This window comes from Anopheles funestus, chromosome 2RL, assembly GCF_943734845.2.
Source record: "Anopheles funestus chromosome 2RL, idAnoFuneDA-416_04, whole genome shotgun sequence".
Classification (NCBI taxonomy): Eukaryota; Metazoa; Arthropoda; class Insecta; order Diptera; family Culicidae; genus Anopheles; species Anopheles funestus.
In genome coordinates, this window is record NC_064598.1 from 34,361,181 (window position 1) to 34,378,776 (window position 17,596).

The following is a 17,596-nucleotide window of genomic DNA, read 5'->3' on the forward strand; positions in this document are numbered from 1 at the left end:
CGTACGCGAAATGTTTGAACCCTGCCTAGGCAAAACAAGTTTTCCAACTAAACCCTTAAGGTTTCAGTGGCAAGGCCATATTTGCACACGAAATAATAATACAGAATTCCAAATAAATACAGAAATTCCATAACTCTCAAACCTCAACTCTCAAGTTACGAATTTATGTGAAGAATTAGTTAAATAATGTTACTTAAGGGGAGTTTTAGTCCAAAAAACATCAAAATTGGTTATTTTAGGTATTTAAAAAAGCTTTTTCAAATATTTGATGCCTAGCCTGCCTATTTGAAACTATATTCATTCTAAAGTTAGTAAAGAATATAATTTCCGTTTCGTAAAAAAAATATCTAAAAATTTAACAGTCAGCTTTGGAAGAGGATACATAAATCTGAAACTTCTTTAATTTTTGACAAGTTTGACAGAAAAATGGATTAAAGACGACGAAGATATTTTCCACCGAAAACGACTGACATTATTTTGACCAAAACAAAAAGAATATCTGCTAAAAATTGCAAAACAATCGATACACACGTCTCTGTGACATTTATTTAGTTTATTTATATTCAATTACAGTGGAACGCCGATTATCCGTGTTCATCGGGACTCAGCCCTTGCCGGATAAGCGAATATCACGGATAATAGGCACAACCCTTTTTACTGATAAATATTAGTATTTAGTGTGTAATAGGTGGCCTTATTTATAAATCATGTTGTTAATTTTGGATGTTAATTTTCTTATTCGCACTTTGCAAAGTAAATCTGTTTTTTTTTTCAAATTTGAGCAAATTGTATCATTTCCTATTGAGGCACTTACTTCTTGCCATCACCAGTTTACAATTACTATGTCAATTCGCCTTTGGAACTGTCATTTCCGTGCTGCACGGATAATGGCATAGCCGGATACAAAGGTACCCGAATAATCGGCGCTCCACTGTATTACGGTATTTAGCCGTATTGTCAGCCTCAAAAGGCTGAAGTGTGTACAATTTTCACAAGACATTTCCTCTTTGCAACTTGTATTATCCCGGGCATACTCGGTTAAACGTTTTCGAGAAATGTTGGGTACAGATGTGCAAAATGTTGTTTTTTAACACATTTAATCGTTAAACCTACGTATTTTAGGAAGAACAAAAGTTTTTAATTTGGGCTATAATTTTGCTATTCGTCGGTATATTAATATAAAATTGTCACAAAATATACAAGAAGCCTTAAACTTCAGGAAAATGCTAGAACAATACAAATCTATTCAACCTTATGCAACAATAATACAATGAAATGTCTTCAATTGATTCATTATTGATATAATGCAATACATTTCAGTTCAGTAGATACAATAAATCAATAAACCGTATTGTTCGGTAAGGTATTTTCGTCTGATGCGTTAAGGGTTAATTGAAAAAAATAGTTCTGCCATCACGAACACCTTCAATTCACCATTTAATCAGGGATTTTTCGTTAAAGTGAACTATACTCCATCAAGTTGTTTTTAATCATCATTTAAAATAATTCAAAAGTTCAACTACACTTTGCTGCCCCATGTTTGGACACCAAAAGTCTTGAATCAAATATCATCTGGATCGGCCGGTTATCCGGTTATGAGCTACTAACATTTCCTTATTTCCTTACAAGCAAGTCATACTATAATATATTCACATTATGTAATATATTCTAAAAGGAAGACATTATAAAACTTATCATCTTTAATTTATGTTTAAGAAACATATTCAAGTTTTAGGCATACATATGTGAAAGAACGAAGAAATAGTTTTGCATGTACGAAACTTTTCCTAAACCATATCTTGCTAGTTCAGTCAAGGCTAGTTCAGTATATGTGATCCCATGAGCATCCCATACTCATCGTGTCATGTCAAACAAACATCTGCATACAAATAGGCCTTGAGTCAGACGATGGTAGCATTTGTTCGCGAAATGCAATGGCAAGTTTTCGCGTGCATCATTCTCTCAAGTGCATTCATTAGAACTTTCGGAAAACTTTGTGCACCGGAACGGCCAATCAACCAAAACCCCATATTGTTAGCAATTGTTGGTAGTAAATTCTCCTCAGAGCGTAAAGTTTTGTGTAGAAAAACGCGGCACATAGCAAAAGGGGAAACCTCTTTACGGTTGTGAAGGAGAATAGAATAATCATTCTTATTTTTATAATTAAACAGCAAATTATGTACCGCGACCAGCTTTTGGGTTTAGGGACGGGTTTTGATAAATTACTTTGATTAAATTTGATGAAATAAGAAAAAACTTACCTTCCGATTGCTTCGCAGAGTTCGTACACATCGTCGAATAGAATCTCGTCGTCAGCCATTGTGCTGCAATCGTTGTTCACTCTTCCCTTGCGACACTTGTGCAATTTGTGATTGATTATATCGGCTTTCTTAGCGAAATTTGTCACTTGTTTTTTTTTAATTCTCCCTTTTTCACGTTTCACACTAACACCCCGTCGATCATCAACTCGTCGTCTCGACTAGTGTGAGGAATGCTTCACTTATTGTTAAGATTATTTCTTAACCTCACACCTCTTCTTTACACCATTGGATCGTGCACAATCATTCACACTTGGATGTGAATTTTAAGCTCGAAAACGCCAACAAAAATTTGTCTTAAACCTCTTTGCTCTTTTCCTTAATGTTTCCGTAACACACTCCTGTAACACGAGAGGGAAAATTCTTATACTTTGTTGCACTTTACGCGCACTGCACTGCACTGTTGCGTTGCGAATGACTGTTGTACGTAAACTGTGGTGAAATTAACGCATGAATAAATATGAACACACACAGACGCATGTTATAATTTCTGAAATTAGTTCCCACCCCGAAACCTGACGATGTTGTTGACCGGTCAAATCACGCATTCGTACGGGGTAGGGGGGGGGGTGGTGGTTGTTGTTATTATTTATTTAACTTCTCGTTCTAAACCAGCAACCACGCCAGACACGGCCTTCGAAAATCATCGATGGAACAACACACGAATGATCTGTTTTTCCCCTCAGTTAAATCTAAAGAAAACATCCAATGTAACGGATCGATTGCCACCTTCTTTACAGGTTCTTCCTTTTCCCCGTTCGGCCGGGGAAAACCCGTTTTATTGGCAGGAAATGCGAATAAATTTTCCCCAAAAAATATGTTTACGATCGATCGGGTTTTTTTCCTCGACCCATATCTACCCAATTTTCACTCTCGTTTGCACGATAAACATCGTTTGTGCAGTGTAGTGATATGTTCGATTATTTCTGTCCAACGCCCCATTCCGGTTCGGCTTCGAAACCGGCAAAACGTACGAAAGTGTTCACCGCATCACTGTCACTTTCTATCAATCTCACGCCCGGTGCATACGGATGAGGAAACTGTACACCCCCGCACAAGTGCATTACACGCTGTAAACGAAGGTGTACATGTACGTTGGAAAATTGTCTATACAAACCCCTTTTAATAAACTGGGCAGCTAAAAATAAACGAAATCACCGCCCATCGCGCAATAAACGATGACGACTCGCGTCTTTTTTTGTACAAAACACACGTTCGCAAGCAACAATAGTTAAAACCTTTTGCGGACACAACACAAACACACACGCACAGCAGCTCATTGTTTTGGGGTCGTATTGGGGTCGAGCAATCGAAAGTACACCGCAACAGCAGCGAAAGCATGGCAGCCAACCCTGCGCGATAGTCGCTGGTGCGGGGCAGCTGCCAAACCCAGATGCGACCGACAGCACGGCCAAAAAATTAATCCGGCTGCGTGAAGGACTCCTGCTGCACTGATGATCCATCGAAAGCCGTCACGCCGGTCAAGCCGGGGCTGATGATGCCCGAGTTCCCAGGAAGACGTGGGATCCATTCCGTTCGCCCGAAGCTGCCTACCACTCAGGGCTGCCACTCTTGGGGATGCTGTAGACACACACACACCCAAGCGCGCGCACAAACAGGAGAACGGTTTGCTGTAACGTTACCACCTAACGCCTACGCGTGCTGTAACGTTACCTTGTCTAAAACAGTACGTACGGGCAAGAAATTTAAACGCTCAAGCAGTGGAAGGACCTCACCAACAGTGGGAAGAAGGTTACCAACGACCCACACAGAAGAACACACCAATACAACGAATGCTTGTTGGCGGGTTTGGAAACAAAACTTCAAATGACAAGTGAGGAGTTTTTTGGATTTCGGTTAACATCAGACGACATATCTAAGGGCGTTAGAAAAGTCGTTGACAACAAAAAATGGAAATTATTTTTAATGTTAAAATTTTTTTTTCTCAGAAAAAAAACTGTTTGCAAAAAGGGTCAAAATTTGTACGAAAATCTATTAACTGATCCACTTAACATTTTCATAACATATTCTACAAACAAGTTACTAGTACTTGTCCCAATTGCTTACATTTTTAAATTGATTTCTGTTTACTTTATTAGCAAAATAATAAAATAAATTTGGCAAAAAATTCGCTTTTTCAACATGATATGTCTGCCATTTTGTACAGAAAGTAAGGTCAGAAATTAGGTGTCTTTTGTGATAAAATGTTTTACTTGTATAATTCATAATATATAAGAAAATTCTAACTATTTTTATATATTTATGACCAGTTTTCTGGATGGATATTAAAAACAAGGATTAGAGTTTAAATATCTTAAAGATATTTACGTCTCTCTCAAACCTCTTTTGGGGTATGTGATTTATCATCATCATATAGCTTAACTCATCTTTTCAAAAATCCCGAAGAAGTTCTTTTTTCGAACTTCTGAAATTATATCGCTTCTTACGGGCGATATTTTTTTTTGTCAGTCGGAAGTAGCTCAGGACCCATTCAGACCGTATCCTCGTACACAGAATTTACTGTCAAGAACTGATAAGATGAGATAGAAATGAAATCCCTGGTGGACCTCTTTAGGCTGGAGAGCCAAAAAAAGAAAGGTTTTCTTAGCTTGCCATATTAATGTGAAGGAACAATCCAGATCGAATTTAGTTCCTATCTTGTCCTATCTTGTGGAGACCGGCAGCATTTACTAGTCTACCAACAAACAGTCCTGGAGCATAGGTACAGGTCCTGCACAAAAGCTGACAACGCTGTTCAATCGTGTTTTCAAACTAAAAAGTAATTTCATAAAATTAACATCTAAATTGCTAAAAATGCAATTATTTATTAATACCAATGATTTTCCGTTAAAACAACTTCTAAAACGCTGTCCCTGTTTGTCAGATGGAAACTCTCACTATCATCCCGCGTACACTAGGAACTCCTTCGCAAATATGATTGTAGTAGGCTAAATGTTTTCCCAGTCAACCAAACAACCAACAACACACGATCATGAGTTGTGTTCTCCTCCAACTCCAAAGCTCCAAATTTCTTGCTTTCGTTTGTAACAACACACACACACCACCATACAGCCACTCGCTCACGGACACACACATACATAGCTGCATCAGAACTCGGAAAAAGGATGCAATTTTCCGCTACACATTTTCCAGCTCACAACACACATACGCACACACGCGTACTCCGACCGACCTAGCAACCAACACACACACACACAAGCAAAAGCGTCATTGAATTTTGCACTCGCGCAGCTGCTGCTACTGTCGTACGGAATAGTGTTGTAGTAAAGCAAACTTTCACAATTTACGTTGAGGGTTTTTCATACATCAATGAATATATTAAACGATTTTCTCAAACTGATTTTAGTGTTTGTTTAGATATCAAGCAAGAGAAGATTGTAATGGATGCTGTTTTGTAAATCATTTTCACACCTCAAAGTAAAGCATTCCCACAATCACTGTATTTATTAGTTTATGTTTAGATTTGCAGCGAATACTAAACATACGACGTGAGCTGTGAGATGATTACATTTCCTTCCACTGTCATGATTTACATTCCGTTACATCCCTCCCACACCACCACCCCCCGCAAACTCCTTCCTATTTTCTTTCCTCCCGTTCCGCACACACACGCACGCGTTGCTCTTTCTCCCGTAACGGGGTGTGGGTGGGGCGTTTTCTTCACGTTCTTACCAATGCTCACAGTTTTCCTCTTGCACTAGGTCAACAGGAAAATATTTTCACGTAACACGCACGGCACCAAAAACGGACGGCTTCCAAGTTTACTGCAGTGTGCAGTGCCAAATCACGCGCACACAAACACAAAAAAAAAAGAAGCAAAATCAACGCCAACTTTGTTGAGTGAAAATTGTCGCAGCTTTTGTTTTGGCTCCTGCCTTGTGCCTGCCTGGGGTTGTGCTTTGGTTAGGCAGGTTGTAGACACTCCCGTAGTGGAATGCCGCGGTTACTACACTACTAAAGCTAAAAGTTCACACACACACACAAACACACGTACACCGACAGCCCCGTTTACCTTTCGGTTTTTATCCACCAAAAATGCACCCAGCGCTCGAGACAAACGGGAGCCCTTCCCCAAAAAAAAAAACAAAAAAAAACGGGAAAACGAAAGGACAGCAAAAAGAAAACACCCTGTTTAGCTGTGTAACACGGTTCTGTGAATTTTCCGCCGCACTGATTGTGTTCGCTCGCCTGCTTTGATGTGTATTGCAAACTTTGTTTGATTTTAATCACTGTAACAACAAAGCGTTAACCGCTGGAGGCCATACAAAACGACAGCGAGAGTGAAAAGCGATCGAAAAAAGCAGCAACCACACGGGACGAACGATCCACCTAGAACAACAATCCGAGCGCTTGTATCCTTGTGGGACACACCGTTTTTTCCGGGGAAAATCGCGATACCCGCGTGTACACGCACACGCACCCTTTCCCCCCGTTAAGGGCGAGAAAGAAAGAAGGCACCAACACTATCGCACCAGGTAGTGGTACAAACGCAAACACACACACACATTAGTTGTTGATTACAGCACACTGCACACACTCATAGTGTGTAACGCTTTTGGTGGAAACTCAGTTTTCCCTTACCTTTGCCAAAGGGGTGATTTTTCCCCTACATTGCACACTCACACGCAACACGATAGCTTCCTGTGAGTTCGCATTCTGGATGTTTGACATTTGAACGCGCGTAGAACAACACCAACGTTTGACACATTTACTTTCCACGCTGGTTTACCGTTACCGTTCGTATATGGAGTAACTACGTTTTCTATTGCTTCTCTCTCGTAACGCATCACTGCAAAACGGTAACAAACACATTCCCCAAACCCGAAAGACACGTTTATTATCCGATGTTTTACAACAAAAAAAAACACATCGCTTTTGGAACCATTTTGAACTGGCGGGGAAAACTGGTTGACAACTTTATTCGTGCTTTTTAAATAGGCGATTACTTTGATTTAAAAAAAATACACAACACTCTCATTACACCGGCCCCAACTTCACATTCCCAGCCAGCTTTGCAAGAACCAGGCGGTGACATCACATCTAATGCACGCAGCCACTACCACGCGTAACGTTGTCACTCGCACCATAGTTAACAATACTTGCCCCGGATTCATTAGCCCATGACCCCGACGTGGTGCCATCACGAACACAGGGCTCCAAGGTGACAAGTACGGATTTGTACGTCTTTGAAGAAACCGTCCCGTAGAAACACTGCCACCGGCATTACGTTGTTTGCTTGGATGACAAACGAAACGAGAGCTTTTCCTACCAGCTGGTAAGCAGCCCACCAGAATGTGTGTATGTGTGTACGTAATCACCCTTTTGCCGTAAAAAAAAGCAACAACCAAATCACTCGATTCTACCAGCCCATTCTAAGGTGTGATAGTCGCGATAGGGTGAACATGTGTACAAACCAACCTAATACAAACACTACGTCGGTAGCTAACTTCGCAGACGGACGTACCGTCCCGGATAGAAACAATAGAACTACGATTGTGAATTGTACCACCGAACTGTACTAACTTAAACGCCAGAACGAAGCTGAATGCGCGTGCAATGTTTACGAAATGGAGAATCCGGTGGAGAGCTTCAACGCAGCTGTCAAAATGATAAGCTCGCGCCCCCCCTTCAGTGCGTTCGCACGCACACTACGTTACAATCCAGTGGTTCGTTGTCTTTCGAACATAGAACTTTTTCATTTTCACAATTTTAAATAAAAAAAAAACAACTTCATTTTTACTTACTGTTTTGCTTAGTTTATAACTTATCATTTTATTCAAACATGACAGAAATTAAAGGAAAAAAAAACAAACGAATTTTAGTAAATGCAGCGGGACAAAACTCGATGTAAATCGCTACTTCTTCGCACTTTCACCAACAAAAGGGTCTTTCCGGTTGTTCATAAGCGTTAGTGACGATTCGGCGATCTTTGTTAGCGTTTCCGCTAGCTTGTGTTTGGGAAAGACGCTGTACAGTTTGCGCGATTCCGAGCTAAGCACATCGGCCAGCAACAGATTCTCACTGTGCCGATCGGTCAGTGTGTGCAGCTGGTGCAACAGCAACACTATCTCCGGTATGCATAGTTTCCGTAAGTTTTCCATCTGTACCGCCCGGTTTTGCCAATCTTCATCTTCCTCCGGGATGGGTTTCATCGTGTCCGTATCCACTAGCCAACCCGCCTCCGGGAACAGCAGCACATTGTACAGCAGATCGCGCGTTAAAGTTGTCACGTCGGCAATACGTGCCTCCCAATTGCTCAGCTCCTTCCGGTACGTTTCTTCTCGATGTTCGGATGTGACGCGTTCCGTAAAGTTCGATATCTTTACCACCGGCGGTGGTTTCGGTTTGCCGTTGTAGAAAATGTGGGACCAATCGTTGTACCCCTGAATGGCAGCGAGATATGTCTGGTAGCAGAGATACTCGCGAATGCTCACTTCCTCCCGGCACGGAATATCATCCTTCGAACCGTAGTGGGTGAATATGAGCTCCATTGTGTCTGCCGGTATAACGGCAAACGTTTTCCGGGCCGCTTCGATGCTGCGCCGGGCCAGGAAGTATCGTATCAGGCTGTTGGTTTGCCACAAAAGTTCACCACGTTGCTCCGCATAGAAGGTAAGCCATTCGAGGGAGAAAATCTTCTGCTGGTCCAACTCGGTCAGCTTGCCCGAAGCGGTCGGTGCTGATTCATCGGTTTCGGGTTCCATCATACGACACCGTTCCACCGTATACACCGTGATGGTTGGCACGTCCAAACCGAAGCTGTACGCATCCTCAAGTGCTTGCTTTCTCTGCAGACTGTCGCTGATGGTTTCGAGAAAGCGTGAGTACAGCAGTAGCTGCATGTTCGGTGGCAGTGCGGCCGTATAGAACGCCACCATGTGTGGCACACCGAGCGTTATCAGATACTCCACGTATCGCTTCACCACCCGGTCTCCAATGTCCTCCTGGAAGGTCTTTCCAATCTGCCGTAGAAACATTACGAAGTGTGTCAAGAAACGTAACATCTGGGGGATTAGCACCACCTCCGTTCCCTCCAACCATCCGTCCACGATACGCATCAGCTCGGGAATGTCGTCCAGCATAATGTACTTCTGGATCACCTTATCCACATCCTTCGCCGCCATACAGATGCGCACGTTTTTGTGTGCCTCGAGCGCATCAAAGATTTGTTCCAGCGACTTCTTTCCGTTCCAGTACCGATCCGGCATGGGTAGATAGCTCTTGATGCAGTGTGACCGTATTTCACTTTCCACCCGAATGTCTATCTGAATCTTCACGTACGCCCACAGCACATCATTCCACGAGTGTTCGGACAGCACGTCCACCATCGAATCCAGATGCCCGCACAGTGATCCAATCGTAGCCTTCGTGTATGGGTCCAGCATACGGCTTTCCGCCATCTGCCAAGCGAACTTTTTCCACAAATCACGTCTCGGATTACCGTCGATGGATTCCCGTGTGCGGAAGTCTTTCTCCCCTACGTAGTTTGGATCATGGTGAAGGCGCCATCCTTCGAGCATGGCTGCCTTCCACGCCTGGCCATAGTTTTCGCACTTTATCTGTGCTTCCTTTAACCGTCCTTGGCGAATGTCGAGAAACACCTGCTTGGCTAGCTGCATCTGATCTTCCATATCGAGATCGTGCAGTGCACGCTTTTCACGGATCGGTGCATCGGGATCGAGACTCTTCACCAACGGACGTCCACTTCCGAATGCCGTCTGGCCCACTTGCAGCATCTGATGGAGTGTGTTTTCCCACGCCACCGTACGGCTCATGTAGTGGCTCAGTTCGGCCTGATTCTGGTACAGTGCCATCTGCTCCAACCAATCCACAATCATCTGATATTCGCGGAGATTTGCATTGCCCACGTAAAGATGCGAGATAATCGTTTGCTCACTGTTGACCAGCGGTAAATCATCCATCTCGTTGTCCTGCTTTTGTGTTACCATTCGATCACGATACAGGCAAGCCATCAATCTCCACGTATCGCGTTCGGCATTCAACCACATCTCTTCCGCATGCAGATGGCGCTCGCGGCCTGCCGGTAGCAGCTGCTTGGCCGTATGGTTAATCTGCACAAGTGTTTCATCTAACGATTTAATCAGCTCATCCATCGCATCGAACACGTCCGATGCGTTCTTGTACCGCTGCACCACCTGTAGGAACTCTTCACATAGCTGCTTGGTGCATTCTCGTATGTTGGCATTGGTGTAGCTAACCGTGCTACCTGCAACCAAACTCATCTGGCTGCCGGACAGTGGACCACCGCGATCGGAATCAGCCATTCGAAACATGCCAACGTCTTGCACGGAATCCAACATGCTGTCCCCTAACAAGGACGATCCCAACTGACGCTGTTCCAGGGAGTGGTGTTGCTGCAAGTAACGCACCGACTCCTTGGATCGGAGCAATCCGCGGTTGGAGTGCACCGTAGATTCATCCAAAACCTGCAAGCTGCGTTCCAGTGTGCTCATTTTGGCAATGTAAGCAACACAATACGGCACACGTACAACCCGTTCCGACAGTAGTTTCTTTACGACACAAAATCAACAAAATGCACCATAACCTAAAACAGAACACGCACATTAGAATGATTGATATTGCGCGTACTTACGATATGTTTGTCACAATTCTTACCAGCAAACTCGACTGGATGATACACTACACGATATTCTGACTCTAATAGCATAAAACTTGCGCGAAAACCATTAAATTCCATGCACTTTCTGCAGACGAACCGGGGTTTTATCCAGCAAGCGCGCAATCCGTATGTCAACAATGGCTTCTGACAGCGGTGATGCTAATTTTGACTTTAGTGTGGAAGACATTGGGCAGAAATTCTACACAAACCAAATTCCTTTTGCATTTGAATGAAAATATTTAAATTTACTTAACATTCCGCTTAATACGAAAAAATAATCGAAAAATATGTTTTATGCAATTTGAAGCATTTTCCGCAACGTCCAAAAAACAATGCAAAAGGCCTTTTGCAGTTGCAGATTGCTGCACACTTTTCACAGGGGTGCCGTATTAAAAACGTCAGTCTGGCGCCGCTTTGTTTACATCAACATTCTGCCAATCCTCGTTTATGTGTACTCTGTGGTGATCACCGGTTAAATTGTGAATTTTATTACTGTTACACTCAAGGGGCATCGGCCACCTTTGTCACATTCCTTAGAAGATGGATAATCCACTGTTTGGCACCGCCCATATGCTTTATGAAGTTGATAGTATGCGAATGAAACCTAGAAAATGCCACAGCATCAATCATTAGCAATAATCATTCAACCTTCTCATCCTAGAAAAATTGATGGTTCTGCTGCACGATGGTCGAACGCTAATCGGTTACCTGCGAAGTGTGGATCAGTTTGCCAATCTGGTGCTACACCGTACCATTGAGCGGATACACGTCGGTAATGAATACGGCGATATTCAACGCGGCGTGGTAATCATCCGCGGCGAAAATGTAGTACTGCTGGGAGAGATTGTAAGCGCTCACAAAAAAACCCCGAGCAATTGTTGTCGGCCGTTTAAAGCTAATTCCATTTCCCGTTTCTATTTCAGGATCGCGAAAAGGAAAGTAACTTACCACTGAGAGAGATCTCCGTTGATGACATTCTGGATGCACAGCGACGCGAACAGGAGGCCAGACAGGAAAAGCATCGACTGGTAGCGAAAGCACTGAAGGAGCGGGGGTTGAACATGAATTCCGAGATGGCTCAAGACGAGTTTTAGTGTTGTCCTATTGTTTAATGAAAATGACTGCCGGAATGGATGATACAACAACATATGTGAAACCCTTTTTTTATTTTAAAAATATCATCTCAAGCTATAATCCTCGTGTACGTTGTTTTATTCGGTGAAGTTCTATTCAGATTGGTATACTTTTCTATGTAGCATATATACTTTGCTGTTTATTGCTTGATTAGTATATGTATATTAGTATGATCAAAAGTACAAGCCTTTTCCACAAAGAAAAAAATCTCATAAGTTATTGATACAATTTCTTAACAACTTTTGTACCAATGTATCAGTACTGAAGAAGTATGTCTGTGGCTTTTGAAAGCGCTGAGTATCATACTGAATTTATCAAAACATATGATTAACAATTAATTACCTTCTTCTTATCCATAATCATTACACCGCCAATCCGTGCGACATCCAATATGAGGGGAAATGACTGACTGACAATTCGTCTCCTCATTTGGTTGTATACCGTCATCTCTGGTTTGAGATACCGAAGTCAAATGTTCGTATCTAGGCATATGAGTTGTTGAGTTCGGCTATACTGACCTTAACAATCCATAGACCGTCTGATGTGTCCATTATAAGGCTATGATGTTATGAAACTACAATAATGAATTAAAATGTACTTCAAGCAGACGTTTTGCTGCTTCGTCTTTTGTCTGCAAACTTGATACGTTACTCACTTGCGTATGTACGAGCAAACGGTTAAAATTTTGATTGACTGTTACTCTTGTTCAAGCGGTTCCTCTTTCTCTACGAGTTTAGGGGAACAACTGATTCCCACTCACAGTGCCGTCTCGTCCAGCTCGGAATCGACCCGCTCAAATAACCGCTGTACTGCTGCTGGCACTTTCGTAACTTCCTTTTCCTTTGGCTCGTTACCATTCATACAGTACAGCAAGCTTTCGCTCATCTTAGATTCACTAAGTTGGTCCAAAATTTCCGCTGATGATTCAAAATCATCCGACTGGCTAGCGAACGATAAATCCGCAGGGCTTTCCGTTGGCATCAAACCGCGACTGAGCAGGTAATCTCTGAAAAAGATTATTAAAAGAACATGTTGAATAGTGTTTCTATACGACTGTTCAAACAAATAACCCTTACCGAAAGGGACTCGTCAAAGAAGCCGACACTTGATCTCCCTCAGCCACATCACCACAACCACCACCATGAACAACCACACAACCGGAGTCAATGTTACCTTTAGTAGGGAAGTGAGTGGGTATCGATGGCAGGCCCACTTCGTTGCCGAAACGGGATGACGATGGTATAGCGCCACCGTTTAGCGTAGAAACAGCTGCCGCCGGTTCAAGGTCCATTTCTTCATCTTCCTCTTTCAGGCTTGAGAAACTGGCGCAAGTCGTGGAGAGTTGTTGCGGATCGTTCGCATTCATGGCGGCTAGCAACATGACCGGTTTGCGTGATCTCGGTGTCATGATCGATTCCTGCAAAAGTCGTTAAATTATTATTGAAAACAAGTCCTTTCAATTATTATACATTTTTCATTAAACCCGCTTTCCTCATAGTTACAAATTATAGTTTAAAATTAGCTTGAAATTGATTAGATGTTTGGTTAATATATTATATTTCCTTTAAAAGCTGAAGCAAAATATATAAGCCATCACCGTATATCAAGCACACATAAAGCGATAAAGCGTTTGCAAGTTAAATAAAATTATTAAAAAAAAAAAGAAAATTGATCCAATGAACTACTATTAAAATTTGTAAAAAGGAAAGTGAAAATTTTGAAAAATATCCTCAAGCGTCTTTCTTAGTTCTCTTTCAACCGTTGGCATTTTAAGTCTGCCTTGCCTAATGGTTGAATCCAGTTGATATCGTGCGCTTCCGGTCATACTATCGATACTGCAGCTAACAAAATACATGACTTTCGAACGTTGAAGGAAAGATTTGAACCGATTCGTGAATACGCGCATTGTTGGAAAGCGAAGTAAAGCGATGAAAGCAGTGACGACATGAATGCCATGTTCGATGAATTAATACACACCTGCATCGATTTGGGCATCCTTTGGGTACTTTTCGTGATGGGCGACATTGAATTGCGCCCGCCAATGAGTGTTGACGGTCCGGGTGTACTGGTTAAACAATTTGCCGTCCAACCAATCGCCTGTACCGGTGGTTGTGTTTCGGGCAATTCGTTGGAATTATCATCGCTCGATCCATTGTTCGCCGTGCATCCGGTCGATACGATCGGTACGGATGATCGCAGCGTAGGCAGAAAGCTATAGTCTGCAAAATTATCACGCGCCATTGTAGCGTCGTGCGCCGTTTTTAAACCCGTGCGATTTAGTGTTTCAACGGATCGGTTGTTGCTTTTTTTGCTTCCCTTGCTGCCATCGCTAACGAATGGGAAACGCAAATTTCCCATCGATACACCCTTGATGAGCTTGTTTTTGAAGAAGTTGATTCGCTGCTTAGTTGAACCGCCAGCTGATGTGCCCGGAGTGACGGGTTGAGATTTTCCTTCGATATGTGAATTTTCATCGCTTAATCTTCCTTTCAACCGGGGTACCTCGTCGTTGCGTGCGATCAGTAGTTTCTGATCTAAATTTCCCCGGCACTGATGCTGGTGGTATCCGATAGTACTTAGGTTTGGTTCCGAACGGTATCGGGAGCGAGTTTCACCAAGAACCGATGCACCGTACCGATCTTCCTCGGTATCGCTCAGTATCCTTTCACAGTCTTCAAAATCATCCGCAACGATTTGCTCTCCGTCAGCGTCCAGCAGGAGTTCGTCGGTGGAAAATTCCCCACCATCCTCATTTTCACTTCCACCAATATCGTCATCTTCCTGCTCAACAAAATCTTCATCATCCTCGGGAGGAGGCGGTTCGTTGTCTTCCATCAAATTGCAACCGCTTACCGTATCGACGTTACCGAAACGTACCATCAGTGCTGATTTCGATCGTCCCACTTGTTCCTTTTCCGTACGCTCATCCACTCTACTTCGTTTACGTTCCGAAGATGCATCCAATTCGTTCTCCCGTTGCTCGTCGGGGAATTTTTCCCCTAACTCGCCGGACGATCTTCGTTTGAGTGTTTCATTCTTCGATACTTCTACCCCACGGATGGACTTTTGCTCAAGTGTGCTTGAAGTGCTGCAACTACTTTCACTGCTGCTCGTTCGCACCAAGAACCCAGCGTTAGTGTTTCCCGCCGACGAGTGCGATGACATTGAGGAAAGCGATGAAGACGAAGACGAAACGGAGGAGCAACGCTTTATGCAAACAGGAGAACCAACACTGGCCGGTGAATCGGACGCTGAGACGGGACTCTGGAAAAGAACGCGCTGTCTTGGGCCACCACTGCCGTAGCTCGTTCCGCTCGGGGTCTATTAGAAGTTGGTTAGAGTTTGATGATTTAACAACATTCCGTTAGCATATGGCACATATTAGGTGATGAATTAATGGATAGATGGTTTTTGGGGCGATATTTGCACAGGCAAACATAACAAAAAAAGGCGACAATCAAACGATGCGGTTAGCAAAATGGATAAAGGAAAGGCAATAAAAGAGAGTACCGAACAACAAAGACATCCACGCGAACGCATCGATCGCGTACTTACCTGGAACGTGGTCGGTGTCTGGCTACCACTGCCTGTCCTTTGTTTAGGTGTCCGCGACATGAGCGACTTGTGGAAGATGTGCCGCTTAATAGAATCACTTATCGAGCGAGGATACTTCAACCCTCCACCACTCCCGGAAGCCGTTCCTCCGGAAGCATTCTTCTCTCGCAGCATCAGAACCTGCAGCGGTGTTCCATACCCATTCTGGCGATTAAATTTGCTCACCAACTTTTTCTTCTTGGACGATTCGGGCAAACTTTGGATGTGAGCGTACAGCTGCGCTAGTGCTGTGTCAGTAGAATTCATGATGTGTGCCTCGGCCGTCTTCTCACGATCGACGAACGTGTACACCGTGTTGGCCACCGAATCGGATGTGGTTGATTCGTTCAGAATGTGCTCGGGTGACATGGTTTTGCGACGTCGTTGCTCCACAAAGTACGCACGTATATCGGTGGCCAGCTTCGAGGGAATGTGGAACAAACGCTGCCCCGTTTCGATCATGAAACCTACGATACCGGACATATGCTGTGCGGTTGTGTGCAGCGCCTCCGGCGATTGTTTGCGCGGACAGATTAGGTGCGGTGTGAAAAGCGTGGCCAAATTTACAGCCGACATCTTATTTGTCGCCTCGTGCTGAATCGTGAGATGTAACAGTTCGATAATGTGCCGCAGGAGAATATTATTTTCCTCCGGAAGAAGAAGCAAGAGCAGCTGTAAGGCATTTAACAAACGATCGTCACTGCGGGTTGCTTGGGAACCTTCCTTCGAATGAAACGAATCGGCCACTTGGCAGTACGCTGGATAGTAAAGCTCGGTAAGTAGTGGTTCCGGTAGATCGGCCAGGAAACTTTTCAACACGCTAGCACAATCGTGCGCTGTGTAACCGGTCCCATCCAGTGGTAACATATTGCCTTGCAAGAGCAAGTTTTTCAGTTCATTTTGACGCGTTAATGAACCGGTTTTACGGAAAATGCCTTCCTGAGAGATGTCTAAAAACAAGGGATGGTCATTAATAGCAAACAACATAAAATCCTGGACGATAAATGGTAAAAATACTCACTCTCTTCTTGCTCTAGGAACGCAATAAGCTGTTTCAGGTCATCGATGTTTGCCTTCGTCAGTGCAGCTTTTGCCATTTCCGGTGAGGTCGCTTTGGCCGATGTGCATCCCTTCGCTTTCTTGTGAAATCCTTTCCATTTCTTCAACTTTTGCTTATCTAGTCCGGCTGGATCGTTTCTGTTTGGCAAAGAACAGTATGTAAAAATGCACCACCACTCCCACACACAAGTCGCATGACCCGTCCCGTGCCATCTACTCACTCCGTATCGGTGTTAAGATCCAGTTCAAACGACAGGTGCATCCGAACCAACGTATTAAACTGTTCCGGGTGTTCATTTTGCAATCTGTTGGCAATTTCCTGATCCAATCGTACCTTGGTGGACTCTTCAACATCCGTCATCATACAAACGCAGGCTAATGCCTCACTTTCTTCTGTTCCCTATCAACACTCTGGCAGATGCTTTCGATTGTTCCTTCCAGCGTAGGTTTCACTGCTCATCGAAGGCTTTTGAACAAAGCTAACATAACTCGATCGGAGATCGTACACTTGACACACATTTCATCCGAGGAAAGCTGAACGTATTGACGCCACTTAACAGCTACAGTAATCGAAACAAAGGCAATCCGAAGTAAAGCCCACAGAATTCGCAGGCAAACGGCCCCGTACAAAAAAGTGCGGTATATTTTATTTTGTATCTGTCTGTCAATCGGTTTGATTTCGAATCGCCAACCAACTGTGAAAAGGCCGTTGCACCACTGCAGAGCGCTCGGTCATCAACAGAAGACAAATGGAATGAAAATTTTAATCTAAAATAAATTTCAATCCTGATAATGGGTGTATAAAAAGTGTTTTTAAATGTTTAAAATA

At 43.4% G+C, this 17,596-nt stretch overlaps 4 protein-coding genes and 1 long non-coding RNA gene across 9 annotated transcripts in view; 2 read left to right on the forward strand and 3 right to left on the reverse strand.

Moving 5' to 3' along the window:
* The window catches only part of LOC125760998 (peripheral plasma membrane protein CASK), a 229,278-nt gene extending 226,906 nt beyond the window's left edge, over positions 1-2,372 (reverse strand). For all 4 annotated transcript variants that reach the window (XM_049421716.1, XM_049421713.1, XM_049421714.1 and 1 more), the window contains exon 1: positions 2,262-2,372. In XM_049421716.1, the coding sequence (XP_049277673.1) occupies positions 2,262-2,320 (59 nt within the window). In that variant the 5' untranslated portion in view covers positions 2,321-2,372. The remainder of the gene's footprint in view (positions 1-2,261) is intronic.
* On the reverse strand, positions 2,336-11,154 carry LOC125760999 (nuclear pore complex protein Nup107). The gene is made up of 3 exons (XM_049421719.1): positions 10,977-11,154; positions 7,863-10,905; positions 2,336-2,750 (listed from the first exon to the last, which is right to left on the reverse strand). The coding sequence occupies exon 2, from the start codon at positions 10,811-10,813 to the stop codon at positions 8,195-8,197; it is 2,619 nt and encodes an 872-aa protein (XP_049277676.1). The 5' UTR covers positions 10,814-10,905; positions 10,977-11,154; the 3' UTR covers positions 2,336-2,750; positions 7,863-8,194.
* Positions 11,155-11,371: 217 nt separating this feature from the next.
* Positions 11,372-12,174, forward strand: LOC125761022 (U6 snRNA-associated Sm-like protein LSm1). The gene is made up of 3 exons (XM_049421756.1): positions 11,372-11,569; positions 11,642-11,826; positions 11,904-12,174. Exons 1-3 carry the CDS (start codon positions 11,521-11,523, stop codon positions 12,072-12,074), a joined length of 405 nt encoding a protein of 134 aa, XP_049277713.1. The 5' UTR covers positions 11,372-11,520; the 3' UTR covers positions 12,075-12,174.
* A 94-nt stretch (positions 12,175-12,268) lies between these two features.
* LOC125760993 (serine-rich adhesin for platelets) lies at positions 12,269-17,503 on the reverse strand. Of its 2 annotated transcripts, none has more exons than XM_049421706.1 (6): positions 16,989-17,503; positions 16,730-16,905; positions 15,670-16,658; positions 14,092-15,435; positions 13,191-13,531; positions 12,269-13,120 (listed from the first exon to the last, which is right to left on the reverse strand). In XM_049421706.1, the coding sequence occupies exons 1-6, from the start codon at positions 17,129-17,131 to the stop codon at positions 12,871-12,873; spliced, it is 3,243 nt and encodes a 1,080-aa protein (XP_049277663.1). In that variant the 5' UTR covers positions 17,132-17,503; the 3' UTR covers positions 12,269-12,870. The 2 variants fall into 2 exon arrangements, with proteins under 2 accessions (XP_049277663.1, XP_049277664.1); XM_049421707.1 differs by having other exon boundaries at positions 12,968-13,120; positions 13,288-13,531.
* On the forward strand, positions 13,267-13,779 carry LOC125761025 (uncharacterized). Its single transcript, XR_007418076.1, has 2 exons — positions 13,267-13,353; positions 13,427-13,779. It is a non-coding gene; the product is annotated as an uncharacterized LOC125761025 (long non-coding RNA).
* Positions 17,504-17,596: the final 93 nt, after the last annotated feature.

Excerpts from the sequence above, each read along its gene's own strand:
- LOC125761022 (XM_049421756.1), top strand. The coding sequence starts at position 11,521 with ATGGATAATCCACTGTTTGGCACCGCCCATATGCTTTATGAAGTTGAT. Across the intron at positions 11,570-11,641 it reads TATGCTTTATGAAGTTGATA|AAAAATTGATGGTTCTGCTG; the intron begins GTATGCGAATGA and ends TTCTCATCCTAG. Across the intron at positions 11,827-11,903 it reads TAGTACTGCTGGGAGAGATT|GATCGCGAAAAGGAAAGTAA; the intron begins GTAAGCGCTCAC and ends TTTCTATTTCAG.
- LOC125760993 (XM_049421706.1), bottom strand. The coding sequence starts at position 17,131 with ATGATGACGGATGTTGAAGAGTCCACCAAGGTACGATTGGATCAGGAA. Across the intron at positions 16,659-16,729 it reads GTTCCTAGAGCAAGAAGAGA|ACATCTCTCAGGAAGGCATT; the intron begins GTGAGTATTTTT and ends CCTTGTTTTTAG. Across the intron at positions 13,121-13,190 it reads TCTTTGACGAGTCCCTTTCG|AGATTACCTGCTCAGTCGCG; the intron begins GTAAGGGTTATT and ends AATCTTTTTCAG.
- LOC125760999 (XM_049421719.1), bottom strand. The coding sequence starts at position 10,813 with ATGAGCACACTGGAACGCAGCTTGCAGGTTTTGGATGAATCTACGGTG.